Genomic DNA, 13,639 nt, shown 5'->3' on the forward strand with positions numbered 1-13,639 from the left:
TGAGGATCAATGACTCTACCACCAGCGCTGAAGGATGATTCTGATGCTACTGTAGTGATTGGAACAACTAAAATATCCTGCACCATCTTAGACAAGATACAATACTTCAAGGCATTTAATTTTCACCATGCCAAAGCCTCAAACTTAGCATCTATGTCTTCTCCATTGTCATCCTTTTTGCATATGTAAACGTCATCTTCAAGATATACATCCAAATCTGTTTTAATGGGTCGTACAACGTCATTAGATCTTATGTGTTCCATAAATATTAATCGACCTGTCGATTTCTTGACTGCAACAACTCTAGTAGAACCACTTGTAGAACAGGAATTTTCCTGAGCACTTTATTGCAGTTGCATAATAGATAAATTATGAGACGCTACATATACCTCATATAACTCATGAAGAATGGATAAGACATTATCAATGTTCATAGAAGCTTCAGGCTCTGAGTAAATTAGAGGGAAACAAAATTTTATCAAATTCATTTTGTATCTTGGATCTAGCATAGCTGCTAGTGCCATCAATAAATTGCAATTACCCCAATACTTATCAAACTTGTTACTCATTTTACTCGTCATTGCCCTAATGTAGTCATTATTATCCCTACACTTCAACAACAATATTTCCTTCATCCTCCAAACCTCAAGTGGAAACAGATTTGAAGTTTGGTATTTACTGCCAGATACTATGTTGGTCACCTCATTGAAAATTGACAAAATTTGGTTCACATTTTCAACCTTCTCACATTTTTCAAGACTTATTAACCACTAAAAAGCTTGATTACTTTGCTAGTACCTAGAAAATATTTCTTTGAATTGTACGGCTGTCGCCAACATCATGTAAGTGCTGATCCAACGTGTAGGAACATCTAAAATCAATTTCTTACCAGGGAGTTGCAATCTTTTAGCAATATCACTAAATTTTCTCAAACCGACCCTCAGAAGCCACTATATACTTGATACCCTCTCTAACTGAATCAACTATGTCTTAAATTTCAGCAAGTCCTGCTTGCACTAACAAGTTAGTAACATGAGCACAACATCGCACATGAAATAATCTACCTCCAACAGACAAGACTTCTCTTAACTCGAAATCATCTTTAAGAATTCTGATGGCAATATCATTTGCTTTAGCATTATTAACTATTATTGTAAATACCTTGTCTTCAATGCCCCAATCACCAAAACACTTTCGCAGTGCATCAGCAATAACAAAACCGCTATGTGGAGGTAGTACGTTACAAAAATTCAACACTCTCTTTTAAAGGAACCAATCGGAGTCCACAAAATGGCAAGTCACCACCATATATGACACTCTTTGTGCAGTTATCCACATATCCGTGGTGATGTTGACCTTGTCCACCTCCCCACCCCCACCCTCCAACAATGTTTTCAACTTCTTCTTCTCAATGTTGTACGTAGTAAAGCAGTCTTTCCTAATAGTTGCACGACTAACATTCTTCCAAAGGGGATTTAAGAACTTACAGAACTTGTTAAACATTTCATGCTCCATTATATTAAAAGAATAATCATGGCAAAGAATCATGTGAGCAGCAAGTTCTCTGGATCTCTCAATCTTAAAAGTATAATTTGACATAGATAGATCCCCCATCGCATCATAATCAAGGGCAATGAACTTTTGCTTCTTGTTGGCAGTCACATATTTGAGACATACAACCAAATGCCTACCAAGTGTAGAGGTAGAACTTGAGCTAGAAATGGCAAACAACTTTTTGCACCACTTACACTGCGATTTCTTAATTCCACCAACTTCTACAATTACAGGTCATTCCAAACAGGCGAAGTCTTCCGCCTCTCTCTCTTTCCATACGCATTATTCTCAGGATTTTCATCAACAAGAGGACCCATAGTTTGGGATTTATCTTCTAGGGAATGACTTATCATCGAATCATCCCCACACACAAATTGATCGACTTCTATTGGTCGACTTGTATCTTTCATAACTATTAAGATGTGAAAGGTATGTATGAAACAAAAATGCCCAAAACTAGGAACAAACATACTAACACAACATGTCAAAAAACAAAACTAAAACAAAAAAACTTACATCCATTTAACACAAAAACTCTAACATAGCAGATTTTAAACAAACATAAATTCAAAATTTGCACATTAATCTAACACAAATCAGCTTCTACCATGGTGGATTATAACATGGCAGATTTTTAAGTAGCATAGAACATGGTTGTTTGAAGTAAACAAACTAGCATATTAATCTAACACAAATCAGCTTCTAACATGGTGAATTATAACATGACATATTTTTTAAGTAGCATAGAACATGGCTGTTTCTAAACAAATAACTTAAATAAGGAACAAACACACTAACACAACATGACAGAAAACACAACTAAAACAAAAATATCATGTGAAACAAATGGGAAGGAAATGTAAAAGGGAATGAAGAAAATTCATGTTTCTTCCTTGGTGTGAATCAGCACACAAATCAAATAAATCAACCAAAAAAAGATAGCGGGACTACAAATAAGTCTATTGAGGCATGCACGGAGATATAGAAACATCAAGACTTTTCTTGGTCCTTATTGTTGTAGACTTGTAATTTCTCTATGTAATGATTCTAGTGAATGAAAATTACAACCTGTATTTTAAATTTTCTTCTTTTGCAGACATTAAAAAAATATATCACCAAAAAAGTAGTAAATTTAGGCCCTGTTTCTGCAGGATGTAATGAACTCAGAAATGGTCCCCCATTTTCCTACAAAGATAAATTTAGTCGTAAATTTAATGTTGCCCCCTTCTATTTTCTGTATTTACTTTCATTAGTAAATGAATTTACTATAACAAAGAGTACTGACATATAGTAGTAAATTGAGTGTTCTTCACGAGGCTATGAACTCAGAAATGTGTCTTGGTTTTTCCTAATAAGATAAATCTATTTATTTTTCATCCGCTTTCTGTTGGGGCATCATAAAGGCTCAACTTCCTCTCAACTTCAAGAGTACAATAATCACTTGGGTTGACATCAATAATCTCATAGTGTAATACAATTTATTATTAGATTTCACCTAGTTAAGCTTCTTTAAATATTTTTTTGTTTTGTTTTCATTTCCATGTGGCTTCCACCTGCAAATGAGGGTTTGCCCTAACATTCTTAGAAATATATGTTTACATCCTTTTATCTTTATGTTATTTATGCTATTTATACTCTTTACAGTGAACATGTATGTATGAATACAACACAAACAGATACAACAATATAGTTAGTTATATAGTTAGAATTTATTTTATCTTAATATGAAATCTACTAATAATATAATAAAAAAGAAAAAAAATTAGATTATATAAAGAATTTTTTATAAAAAAATTAGAAAGTTATCTAAAAAAAATTCTTTATACATACTTGTATTTGAAGTAGAAATTATACTTGTACAAACATTTTCTGTTTAATTACTTCCTGGATTTGCACTGTAGTTTTATTTTGTTATACAAATTTTCATTGCAGGGTATTCTTTAACCAGTTACAATTAGTAATCACTTCTGGTGAATCAGAAGAAAATACCTTCAGAGTCAGTGTGTCATATGCAGGTTTGTAGCTTGGAGCCTTGCAGTATCGAGAAACAAAACCAAAGTGGCAAAGATTAAACGTTCGTCTCCTCTCCTGAAAGTTTAAAAGCCAAAAATTAACAATAGAACTTAAAGATTCTTAAAACATAACTACTAAATACAAAGTAAGAGAAAAATCATAAGGTATATGAAACGTAACTACCTTGTAATCTACTTCAAGAATCAAGAGACGGGGGCAGAGTTCTCTCTTCAGAGTCTTCTTGCTCATAAAATCGAAAGCAGAAGTATGAGTCGTATTAGTAATATAGGGGATTCGAGGAAGAAGAAACAAGTACAAGATATCAAGAGTCATATTTGCCTCTTTCATCGGTGTGTGTGAAAAGAACAAAACTTCGCTACAAAAATCGGAATCTGGCGGCGAGATGGGATAGCTGATCGGTCTTCTGGTTTGAAATCAACAATTTCGTTTTAAAACTCTAAATTGTATCAAACCCAAATCATGTAGAAGGCTAGAAGCCATTCGATCAAATGAGTAAATGAAAATCAAGGGCTGGATTTCGAACAAGAAGGAACGGGTAGTTGAGATGTGAACAATTGCATTAAATGCTAGCATTAATTTTCTGAACTACCTAGCGCTCCTAGCCTAAGTGCATGAGAAGAAAAATCAACGGATTTCAGGCTAGCGCTTCAAGTTCAGGGAAAGGAAAGGATGGGTTTCACTGTTTCAGGCTCATCGAAACGATAGCTTCTTCTTCTTCTTTTTTTTTTTCTTTTTTTTTTTTGCATTTTATTTCATCTCTCAGTCTCTTAACATGATGGCATCTCACACTTTTCAATGTTCAAAAACCGTGCCATTCAGTTCTAATATAAGCCGTACGATTATATATTGAAAAATCCTAGCCATTTGTTTTTGAAAATGGAATACAACTGTAAGTTTATAACATTACATGTTGGATGCAAGCTGTCAATGAGAATGCTGAATAGTGAATACCGTGTGGGTTTATATTCATATGATAATGATATAATGATTAGATGGGGTAATATAAATACAAATATTGAGTAACCTATATATATATATATATATGATCGAGCTAACGAGTCGAGCGAGCGAGTCGGGTGGGGCGAGCTTTATACGAGCTAGCTAAGCTCGCGAGCCCCTAAACGAGTCGGACGAGTGGGTTGGGTCGAGCTTTAAACGATCTAGGCTCGCGAGCCCCTATTAAGTTTTGTCGAGCGAGTCGGGTATGTAACACTTACTAATCGAGCAGGTTTCTACAATAACAAGCGGGTTTCTACAGTGTTGAGCTCGAGTTCGGGTCGAGTTTAACCGGGCGAGTATCGAGCGAGTTGTCAAACAGATTGATTTATTTACATCTCTATTTGAGGATATATTGATCTTATATTTTTTTTTATATCTCAATGCTTGTAATGAGTTTGTTGTGATTTCAGATAACATGTATTAACATGTTCCATCAACCAAAATCTAATAGTGGTTTGTTATTTGCTTGTAATAGTTGTCTCTGATGTATTTTGGTTTTGTCACCAAATGGCCAAAGGGGAAGATTGTTAGGTCCTAGAAATTGACCTCATTTTATGATCAAAACTTGGGTTGTAAAAGTTTTTCTACACCTAAGGGCTTGTTTGGTACGCGGAATGACTATTCCATTAGGAAAATGAATAATTATTAATGGGAATCGAGGATGGAGGATGGTGGATGGTGGAATGGAATAATTATTCATATTTCTCAGTTTGGTGATAAAACATATGATTTCACTGGAATTGAACCAAAATAACACTAAAAAAAAACCGCATTATTTCTTATTTTTTTAAAACTCGAATTTACACATATATAAACTTATATCATATGAATTCAGTGGGTCACAACCATCCCTGATTTCTACTAGAATTCCAACATGTTAGGGCTTTTTTTTATTTTCTTTTTTTTTTTAAAAAAAAAAAAAAAGTTCTGAAAGAAAATAAAAAATAATGTGTATTGTTTGGAAAACATTGTCTATTCCTTTCATTTTTTAGAGGAATAGATACTCCTAAGAATAAACTCTTACCAAATAAAAGAATTGTTCTTCCTATGAATAGTTATTCCTCCTAGGAATATATTTTGCAAACCAAACGAACCCCAAGTCTTTTGGTGTAAGAAGTTAAGTCTTTGAGTGTTTTATGTAATTTTGTCACATAGTCGTCACCAGGCCATATGATAAGTGCCAAATATTGTATATTTGGAACCCTTAATTTGTATGAGTTAGGCCTTTAGTTTTGTTATTTTTTGATGTATTTTACTAGTTTTAGTGTTTTAGCATGTTGCATGTCATTAAGTGAGAAATTGAGGTTTTAAGACAAAATTGCAAAAACGTTGAAAATTCAGATTTCAAGGCAATGGGCTCGAGCCCAACCCTGTTGAGCTCGAGCGTACGTGCCTACAATAGCCCTCAGCCCACTACGATGTGCCGCAAAGGAGCCTTCGAGTCAAGTGAGCTCGAGCCCACCCTTGTTGAGCTCAAGCGCACACGTCCTCAACAGACCTCAGCGCACCAGGATGCACCTTAGACCAGACATTCGGCCCGAGTGAGCTCGAGCGCATACCTATTGGGCTCGAGCACACTCTACAGAACTAAAAAAAATGCAAACTCGTATCATAACTCCAATTAGACAATTTCTCATGCCAAAAGCACTTGTTTCTTTGGTTTTTGCAACAAGTCAAGTTGCATTCGTGTTTTGGTTGTCTTTTGGAAGATAAAGGAACCCTAGAGAGGGGTAGATGAGTCTTTTTGCTTGGCCCTCAAACCCTAATGCTCTTCTATAAAGCCATAGCTATCCCCTCCTTGTAAACCAACGAATTAGGATAGTAGCTAGGCCATTTTCTCTTTTGTTGTAGCTTAGTTTCAGAAGCTTTTTTCATTTGTAAGTCTTTTCTTTTAAGTTTCCTTTAATTTCATGTTATTTCTTCAAGCTTTTGTGGTGTTTTTAGTCCTGGGAGGCTAGAACTCTCAACTAAGGTTGAGGATAAAACCTCACCATTGATAATACTCACACTCTTGTTATGCTATTTGTACATTCCAACTTTTATTGAAATGTTATTCAAGTTTCATTCTCTTTATTGTTTATGCCTTAGAGTGAATGTGCATTTCTTGAAGTAGTAGGGCATTTAATATATTTCAACCGATGGATTCATCGAGTTATCGGTTTGAAAGAGGATATCCATTGTGATTTGTTCTTTGAATGTATACAATGGATGATTTGATTTCAAATAGGTACTCTTTGTGATTCATCGAGTTATCGGTTTGAAAGAGGATATCCATTGTGATTTGTTCTTTGAATGGATACAATGGCTGATTTGATTTCAAATAGGTACTCTTTGTGATTTATATTTGAGTTGGATTCATTAAATAGTTCTAACATATATGGTTAAGTACTTGAATAACAATGCAAAACTTCAATGTTCTTTGGGTGTTTAAATGGAAAACAAGAGTGTGTGTTATTGGATTTGGTTTGGTGGATTCTTAAGCATTAGTTCTTTTTATATTTTGTTTTTCATCATCTTTAACTCAGTTGTTATTTTGCATCTTTGAATCTCAACATTTGGAACTAGGTTAAAATGAGATTAGTTAAACAAGAAACTGATTTTTGCCAATTTCTCTGTGGGATCGACCTCGCACTTGCAAAACCCTTTATTGCAAACGATTCACGCACTTGCGAGTACTTTAAAACTCACAACACCGTGCTTACAGATTTCATTATAAAGATTTTGAAGAGCAACCAGAAAGCATCATTACCTAGATGTGCTGACGTTGGTGCTCCAGGGACTTCTAAAAAGTTTTGTTACTAGCACCGTCACCTTGATGTGTTGATGTTTGCTAGCACATAAAGTTTCATCACCTGGACCGTTATTTGGCGGTGTTGATGCTATTGGGTTTGTTAGAAAAGTTAGCCATGAAACCCTAAATGATCATAATGACATTATTTAGCCATCCTTATGCCGTGGAAAAAAAAAAGTACTTACAAAAAATGTAACATTTTTACACGTTACGTGGGTGATTTCCCTTTCTGGATAAATAGAATAGGATGTCTCATTTGTGAGAAAAGAAGCTTCAACTATTCATTTGTCTTAGAACCTCTTGTGAGGATTTGCTTAACTTCACCATTGTTGTGCCAAGAGAGCTTTGTGTAAAGTCATTGTAGCTTTCCCTCTCTTGGAGCTGAGTTTGTTCAAACCACACCATACACTTCCATCAACCATTTTGAAGTCTATCGGAGAGTCGGTAAGGAGTTTACGTATCAAAGATCGGCCAGCGAGGAGCTGGAGTAGAAGCAAGCGAGGAGCTTCTTGTCATATAGAGTCTTAGTGTTACAAAGGGTTATAAGTGTCTATGTCTGTATTTTGATATTTTATAATGAAGTGTTCTTTTGAGTTTGGCTGCCTCAGAGTGTTTTACCTTTGAGATTTCAAAGGGTTTATTCTTCGTAACCAAAATCCTTGTATTGATTTGTGGTTGTTTGTTTATTGTGCTTTATCTTTAAACAGTAATTTACATTTCTATATTTACTTTTCTTTTCTTTTTTTCTTTTTTGGTGCTTATTGCCATTTTGGGGTTGTATCCCCCTTTCAGGTTACTTTCATTCTATTTATAAGGGTATCCGTTTCTCACCTCTTTGTTGCCAGGCTTCGTTCACGGATCAAGTGTGGGCTCAAGGGAATACCAAAATTGGATTCCCACCCTTTGGTGTAGCAATTGTTGCCCAACCCTCTACTGAGAATATCATGCGGTCAGGATGATGTGGCAGGTTCGTTATCCTCTACACCCATTCCTCTTGCTTTACATGTGTAAATGTTTAAATAAGTTGATTCGACACGATAATGGTTTCAGCTTGAGCTAGACTTCTTGGGTCGAGGTAAGGGTGTACAAGCCGGGCGGTTAATAACCGCCTAACCACCTAGGCAGGTTGCGGTTAGTGATTTTATGAGTAGGCAAAAGCGGTTAATAATCGCTAATCAGTTTATAATATATAAAATAATTAATCAAATAAATATAATTATAAAATAATAATATTTGAGTAGGGTTTCCAATTTTCTATTAGTCTCACTTCTCATTTGAAAATCTCTATTAAGAAAAATATAAATGTAAGACAATATTATGAATTTGATGTGCATAGATTAATTTCATGGATCACCTTTGCCTATCAACTTCACAGGAGCATCCAAATGTCCATTTTGCTCCTCTCATGATAAATTGAACTCAAGAAGAGTTGCACAACCTGTTAGCAGCGTTACATATGGAAAAGATGGGAATATCAGTTTCTTTGTTAACTTCAGTGTTTGTGCATGCTATACAATTTGCGGCATGTGCATCAAGGGTCCTATCATAGAGACATGCAGTATGCTCTTGGAGTTGCAATAAGGCCAGCTATTTCTGGACAACATTTGGATGGTTTTTCCAAGTACAACACTCATTGGAATATATATGTTTGGGAGGTATAAGCAACATGTTTGTAACTGATCGGGTGGTAGAATGATTGACTGGGAATGTCGCAGGGTCTTCCCTTGTGTTTGTTCCCTATTTTGGATGGTAAGTGTGGTAATGGTGAAAATTGTTTTTAAAAGTGATTTGTCTTTTGAATTGTTTGTTCATATATTTATCTAAGAATAGAAAACAAAAACATTAACAAACATGAGATTGAAAAAGCGGTTAGCGGTTAATAATTGACCTTTAATAATCGCATAACTGTTAGTTGTGGTTAACCGCTAACCGGCTTAGAGGTTGCAGTTACTTAAAAATAATAACTGTTTAAAGCAATTGCTGTTAACAGTGAATAACCACAATCACAACTGTTTGTACACCCCTAGGTCAAGGCCTCATGAACCAATTTGGTGGATATTGGATATGGGCTCAGGGCTCAATCATATGAATATTGGATTAACCAAGTCTCTTTAAGAATGATATTCTCCAAACTAAGGGTATTGGCTAAAAAAAAAAAAAAAAATCAAAATCAGTGCTTTAATTTTTCTGGTAATTAATTACTAACCCAATTTTCAATTTCCACAAGTAGATTCTTAGGTTTACCCAAATTTCAAATACATTCTTTCATCAATATGCCGTCTAAGTAATTGATGACGTACCTCATCATACTACTAAGTCGATGACACGTTACGCGCCAACTACACGTTCCCCGTAAGTTACGTAACAAATTTGCCTTAAACACAAATCTACCCTAACTAAAAATATGAAATGCAAAATAATTTTTTTTTTTTTTTTTTTTTTTAAAAAAAAAATAGCAGTGAAGACGGTGAAAGAATACCTCCTTATAAAGAGGGGTAGTCGGCCACCCTCTCTTGTGAGAGACAATCCTATTGTCTTGTGACAGGTGACCTTCCACTCCTATGTAAAAGAAGGCCAAAATTGAATGGGCATATTATTATATATTAACATTATACATAAAATATTCATAGTATTTAGTAAAGTGTTTGTTCATCAATGTATATTATGTTCTTCAAAAACCATTTTTTTTTTATTAGTTGGTCTTAATAAAATTAGCAAATATAAAGGTCAAACCATCCATGAGGTATATTTGATAAATATATATATATATATATATATATAATTTTTAAACTAAATTATAAAAAATAAATCATTTAAAATTGTATCTTTTTTGGCAATGATTTTTTTTTTTAAAAGAATAAACGTACAACTTTAACGCTAAAATACAATTTTAAAAGCCAAAATACGATTTCACCGTAAGCTTAATTGTGTTTTCAAATCACATTTACCGAAACCACAAATCCAAAGAGACCAGGTTTGCGTAAGTTTGGTTCCAAACCACAGAGAGATACTAGCATCGTTTGCCTGATTACCTATAGAACTTCCCAAGTGACCTCGTGTTAATCATCTGGATTATACTATATACTATTATTATCATGAGAATATCCCACAAGAGATACTGCACAGAGGATATAATGTCAAAGCTATTGCTGCGTTGTCCTTTCTCAATCATCATATTTATTCTGCACGCCCGCGAGCGCTAAGCACTTGTTTAACGGGAAAAAAGAAAGCAGCTCTCACTGTTGCATCACTGCTGATGATGGTCTTTATTAATACAACAAATACAACCAACCTTTTCCAACTTCTGCACACATGGGTGTGGAGAAGCTGTGTTAATTACAGACGAGCCTCCTTATTTTATTCTCTCTCTCTCTCTCTCTCTCTCTCTCTCTCTCTCATTTTTATCAACAAATGATGAACATATACTACATGGAAGAAGATACCATTTCCCACAGGATGCATTCATATTGTATCCCACTGAATTTCTCAGCGATAATCTTCAAGTAATGCTACTATCTACACTAAATTTTCACAAGAGCCTCGCACCAATTAATGTGTAATGTTTTACGTGATTAATACTTTAATATTTTTAAGTGGTTGACGTGAAAAATCACTTTAAAACATAATACATCAACCGGTGTGGTGTGAAGATCTAGTGTGAAGAGTAGCATTACTTGTGACCTTAACCCACTTCTCAATAATCAGGAACACCCACTTCAGCAGTGTCTGCTTAGCCCACATTTGCCATTGAAGAAGGATCGCTTGCTGCAACCCGATAGCCATCCGCATCTTCATCTTCCCTATCTCCTTGAATTTGATCAATATTCTCTCTCTCACCACCCTCCATTACCAATTCTGTGCTTTGTCGGTCTTCCTGTCCACTCATCATATGCATCAAAAGCTCCTCAGGCTTCAACTCTAACCCAGAATTAACTGAATTTTCACCCTTCTTAGTCCTACCACTATATAAAGCATCAAGCTGGTGAAAATAAGGACACGTCTTTGAGTCCTCGGGCCTTTTCTTATTGCTCTCTTTCACCTTCTTGAAGTACTTGTTTATATTCTCCCACTTCTCTTTACACTTTTTTGCACTCCGATCATAACCAAGCTTTTTCATTGCAAGTGATATCACTTCCCATAGAGGTGATTTAGGCCCATTTTCTTGATACTGAAAATCAAGTTTAGTCCTCAGCTCAATCAAAGCATCAACTTCGTCTTTAGGCCATCGAGCTGAACTCGTCTGAGTAGAATTTCCATAATTGTAATTTTCTTGCATCTCCAAATTATTCCCACCGTTGTTATCTTCTTGCTTGTCCAAAAGATTCCCACCATTCTGCTTGTCTTGCTTGCCCATAACATTTCCACCGTCACCATTTTCTTGCCTGTCCACAACTTTCTCCACAGGCATCACGAACGCTATTGCCTCCTCTGGCAATTGCACCAAGCTTGATTGCTCAGAAAACTTCTTCAAGAAGGCAAGCACAGCAGCATCCTTTGCCGCTGTAATCGATCTTTCTTGAGCCAAAAGTTCACGCTCTCTCTTAATCCTATCCAATTCTTGCATCTTCCAAGCCTCTTCTCTCGCCATTCGATCTTGCTCACACTTCTCCAACGCCTCTATAAACTTCCTTTGCAGATTCTCTTGCTTCTTCATCACTTCCTTCATCAATCCCTCAAAATACTCCGCCAACTTCCTCTTCTTCTTTCTCATGCCTTCCAATTCTTTACTGGATGAAGACGTGGTGGGAGTGTAATTCTCCACAAAATTCCCATCTGGATTTCGAAAGACAGAATGTGGGATTGCATTCTGAATAACATTCGTTGGCTCCATTCTCCTTCCCACCATCGCTGTTTCCAGCAAAGAAGCCTCAACTTTCTCTGGGGAAAGCTGCGAGTGGCTATCTAAAGCCTCTAATTGCTCGAAAAACCGATAAGTCTTCCCATTGGGTCGGCTCGACCGGCCTTCTTTGGTCCTCCTATGGTACTTGTATATGTTCTCAAACTTCTCCTTGCATTTCTTGGCGCTTCGATTATATCCAAGCTCCCCTAATTTCCTGAAGAACACAGTTCCAGAAACCCCATTGTTGGACTTCAATTGTGGAAGATTTAGCAAAAACCAATTAATGATGTCTAAAATAATTGATTAAATATCATACAAGAAGCAGTGCATAAACAAGACACAATTTTCAACCTTTAAACCCACTGGAAACAATAAGTAACTGGGTCTTAATTCAGTGCAAACGGGATTCAAAAACAGATGAAAATAACACAATAAAAAGTCTTCAAATGTTTTGTCTGGGCAAGTTTTGATAATAGACGTAACAACCAAATATACAAACGAACAAAGTACCACTGAACTTCTGCATTCAAATACTTGAACAACAAAAGGGTTCAAAATTTCCAAGGAAACAAACAGGAAACGAAAGCAACAGAATAATATTTCTCGAGACAAACACGAGCAAGTGAAGCTGAAGCTCATAGACTGACCTGGAAACCTCTTCCCAGAGAGGAGCCTTGGTGCTGGACTCCTTGAAGGCATCGTCCATGTCAGACCTTATCTTGAGCAAAGCCAGAGTCTCTTGCCTCGGCCACCGGTTACCGGCCCAGTTCCGGTCACCCTCTTCGCCTCCCACTCTCTCCTCATCTCCAGACCCAACCGACACCGACCCACCACCCTCCTCGCTCTCTCGGTTCCCGGTGGCGGCGCCCCCGGAAAAGTTTTTCTTTTCCAGCGAAGCTGAGATTTCCAACATGGGAATCGGTTTCCCGGAAAAGCTTTTCTTTTTTCCTTTTTTTTTTTTTTTTTTTTTACGGCCAAGAGAAGAAAAAAGAATAGGTGAATTTCTAGGGTTTTGAGGAGAGAGGTCGGTAAGGGTAAATAAAATAAAGGATGGGTTTTTGAGATGGGCTTTTGGTTGTGCTCTAGTGGGCGAGATCTAGGTAGGGTTACAAACGTGGCGCTTTCAGATTGGCGGAAATAGATTTTTTTTTTTAATTTGTGTTTAATTTGACTTTTGGACTTGGATCCGAATAAGGCTTTGACTTGTGGTCAAGATAAGCGGCACTAAATATCTATCATCTGAAACACGGGGGAAGGGTAAGATTGGAAAGATGAGAGTGAGGAAGCTTGGAATCTAGTCTTTGTCGCGGCAGCTAAATTTGGTAACGGTGGCCCCACCGCAGCCGACTTTTGCCATTTGGGCGTTTCCCTTTTCCCATTGGCTTTGGCAGGAGCGGCATTGTGTGTGAAATTACTTTTGT

The 13,639-nt window shown here is 36.3% G+C and overlaps 1 protein-coding gene across 1 annotated transcript; it reads right to left on the bottom strand.

Moving 5' to 3' along the window:
* Positions 1 to 10,618: 10,618 nt before the first annotated feature.
* On the bottom strand, positions 10,619 to 13,257 carry LOC133857221 (trihelix transcription factor DF1-like). The gene is made up of 2 exons (XM_062292405.1): positions 12,866 to 13,257; positions 10,619 to 12,432 (listed from the first exon to the last, which is right to left on the bottom strand). The coding sequence occupies exons 1-2, from the start codon at positions 13,129 to 13,131 to the stop codon at positions 11,109 to 11,111; spliced, it is 1,590 nt and encodes a 529-aa protein (XP_062148389.1). The 5' UTR covers positions 13,132 to 13,257; the 3' UTR covers positions 10,619 to 11,108.
* Between the last annotated feature and the right edge of the window lie 382 nt (positions 13,258 to 13,639).

The sequence above is a fragment of the Alnus glutinosa genome, chromosome 14 (genome assembly GCF_958979055.1).
Source record: "Alnus glutinosa chromosome 14, dhAlnGlut1.1, whole genome shotgun sequence".
NCBI lineage: Eukaryota > Viridiplantae > Streptophyta > Magnoliopsida > Fagales > Betulaceae > Alnus > Alnus glutinosa.

Excerpts from the sequence above, each read along its gene's own strand:
- LOC133857221 (XM_062292405.1), bottom strand. The coding sequence starts at position 13,131 with ATGTTGGAAATCTCAGCTTCGCTGGAAAAGAAAAACTTTTCCGGGGGC. Across the intron at positions 12,433-12,865 it reads CTCTGGGAAGAGGTTTCCAG|GAAATTAGGGGAGCTTGGAT; the intron begins GTCAGTCTATGA and ends TGTGTTCTTCAG.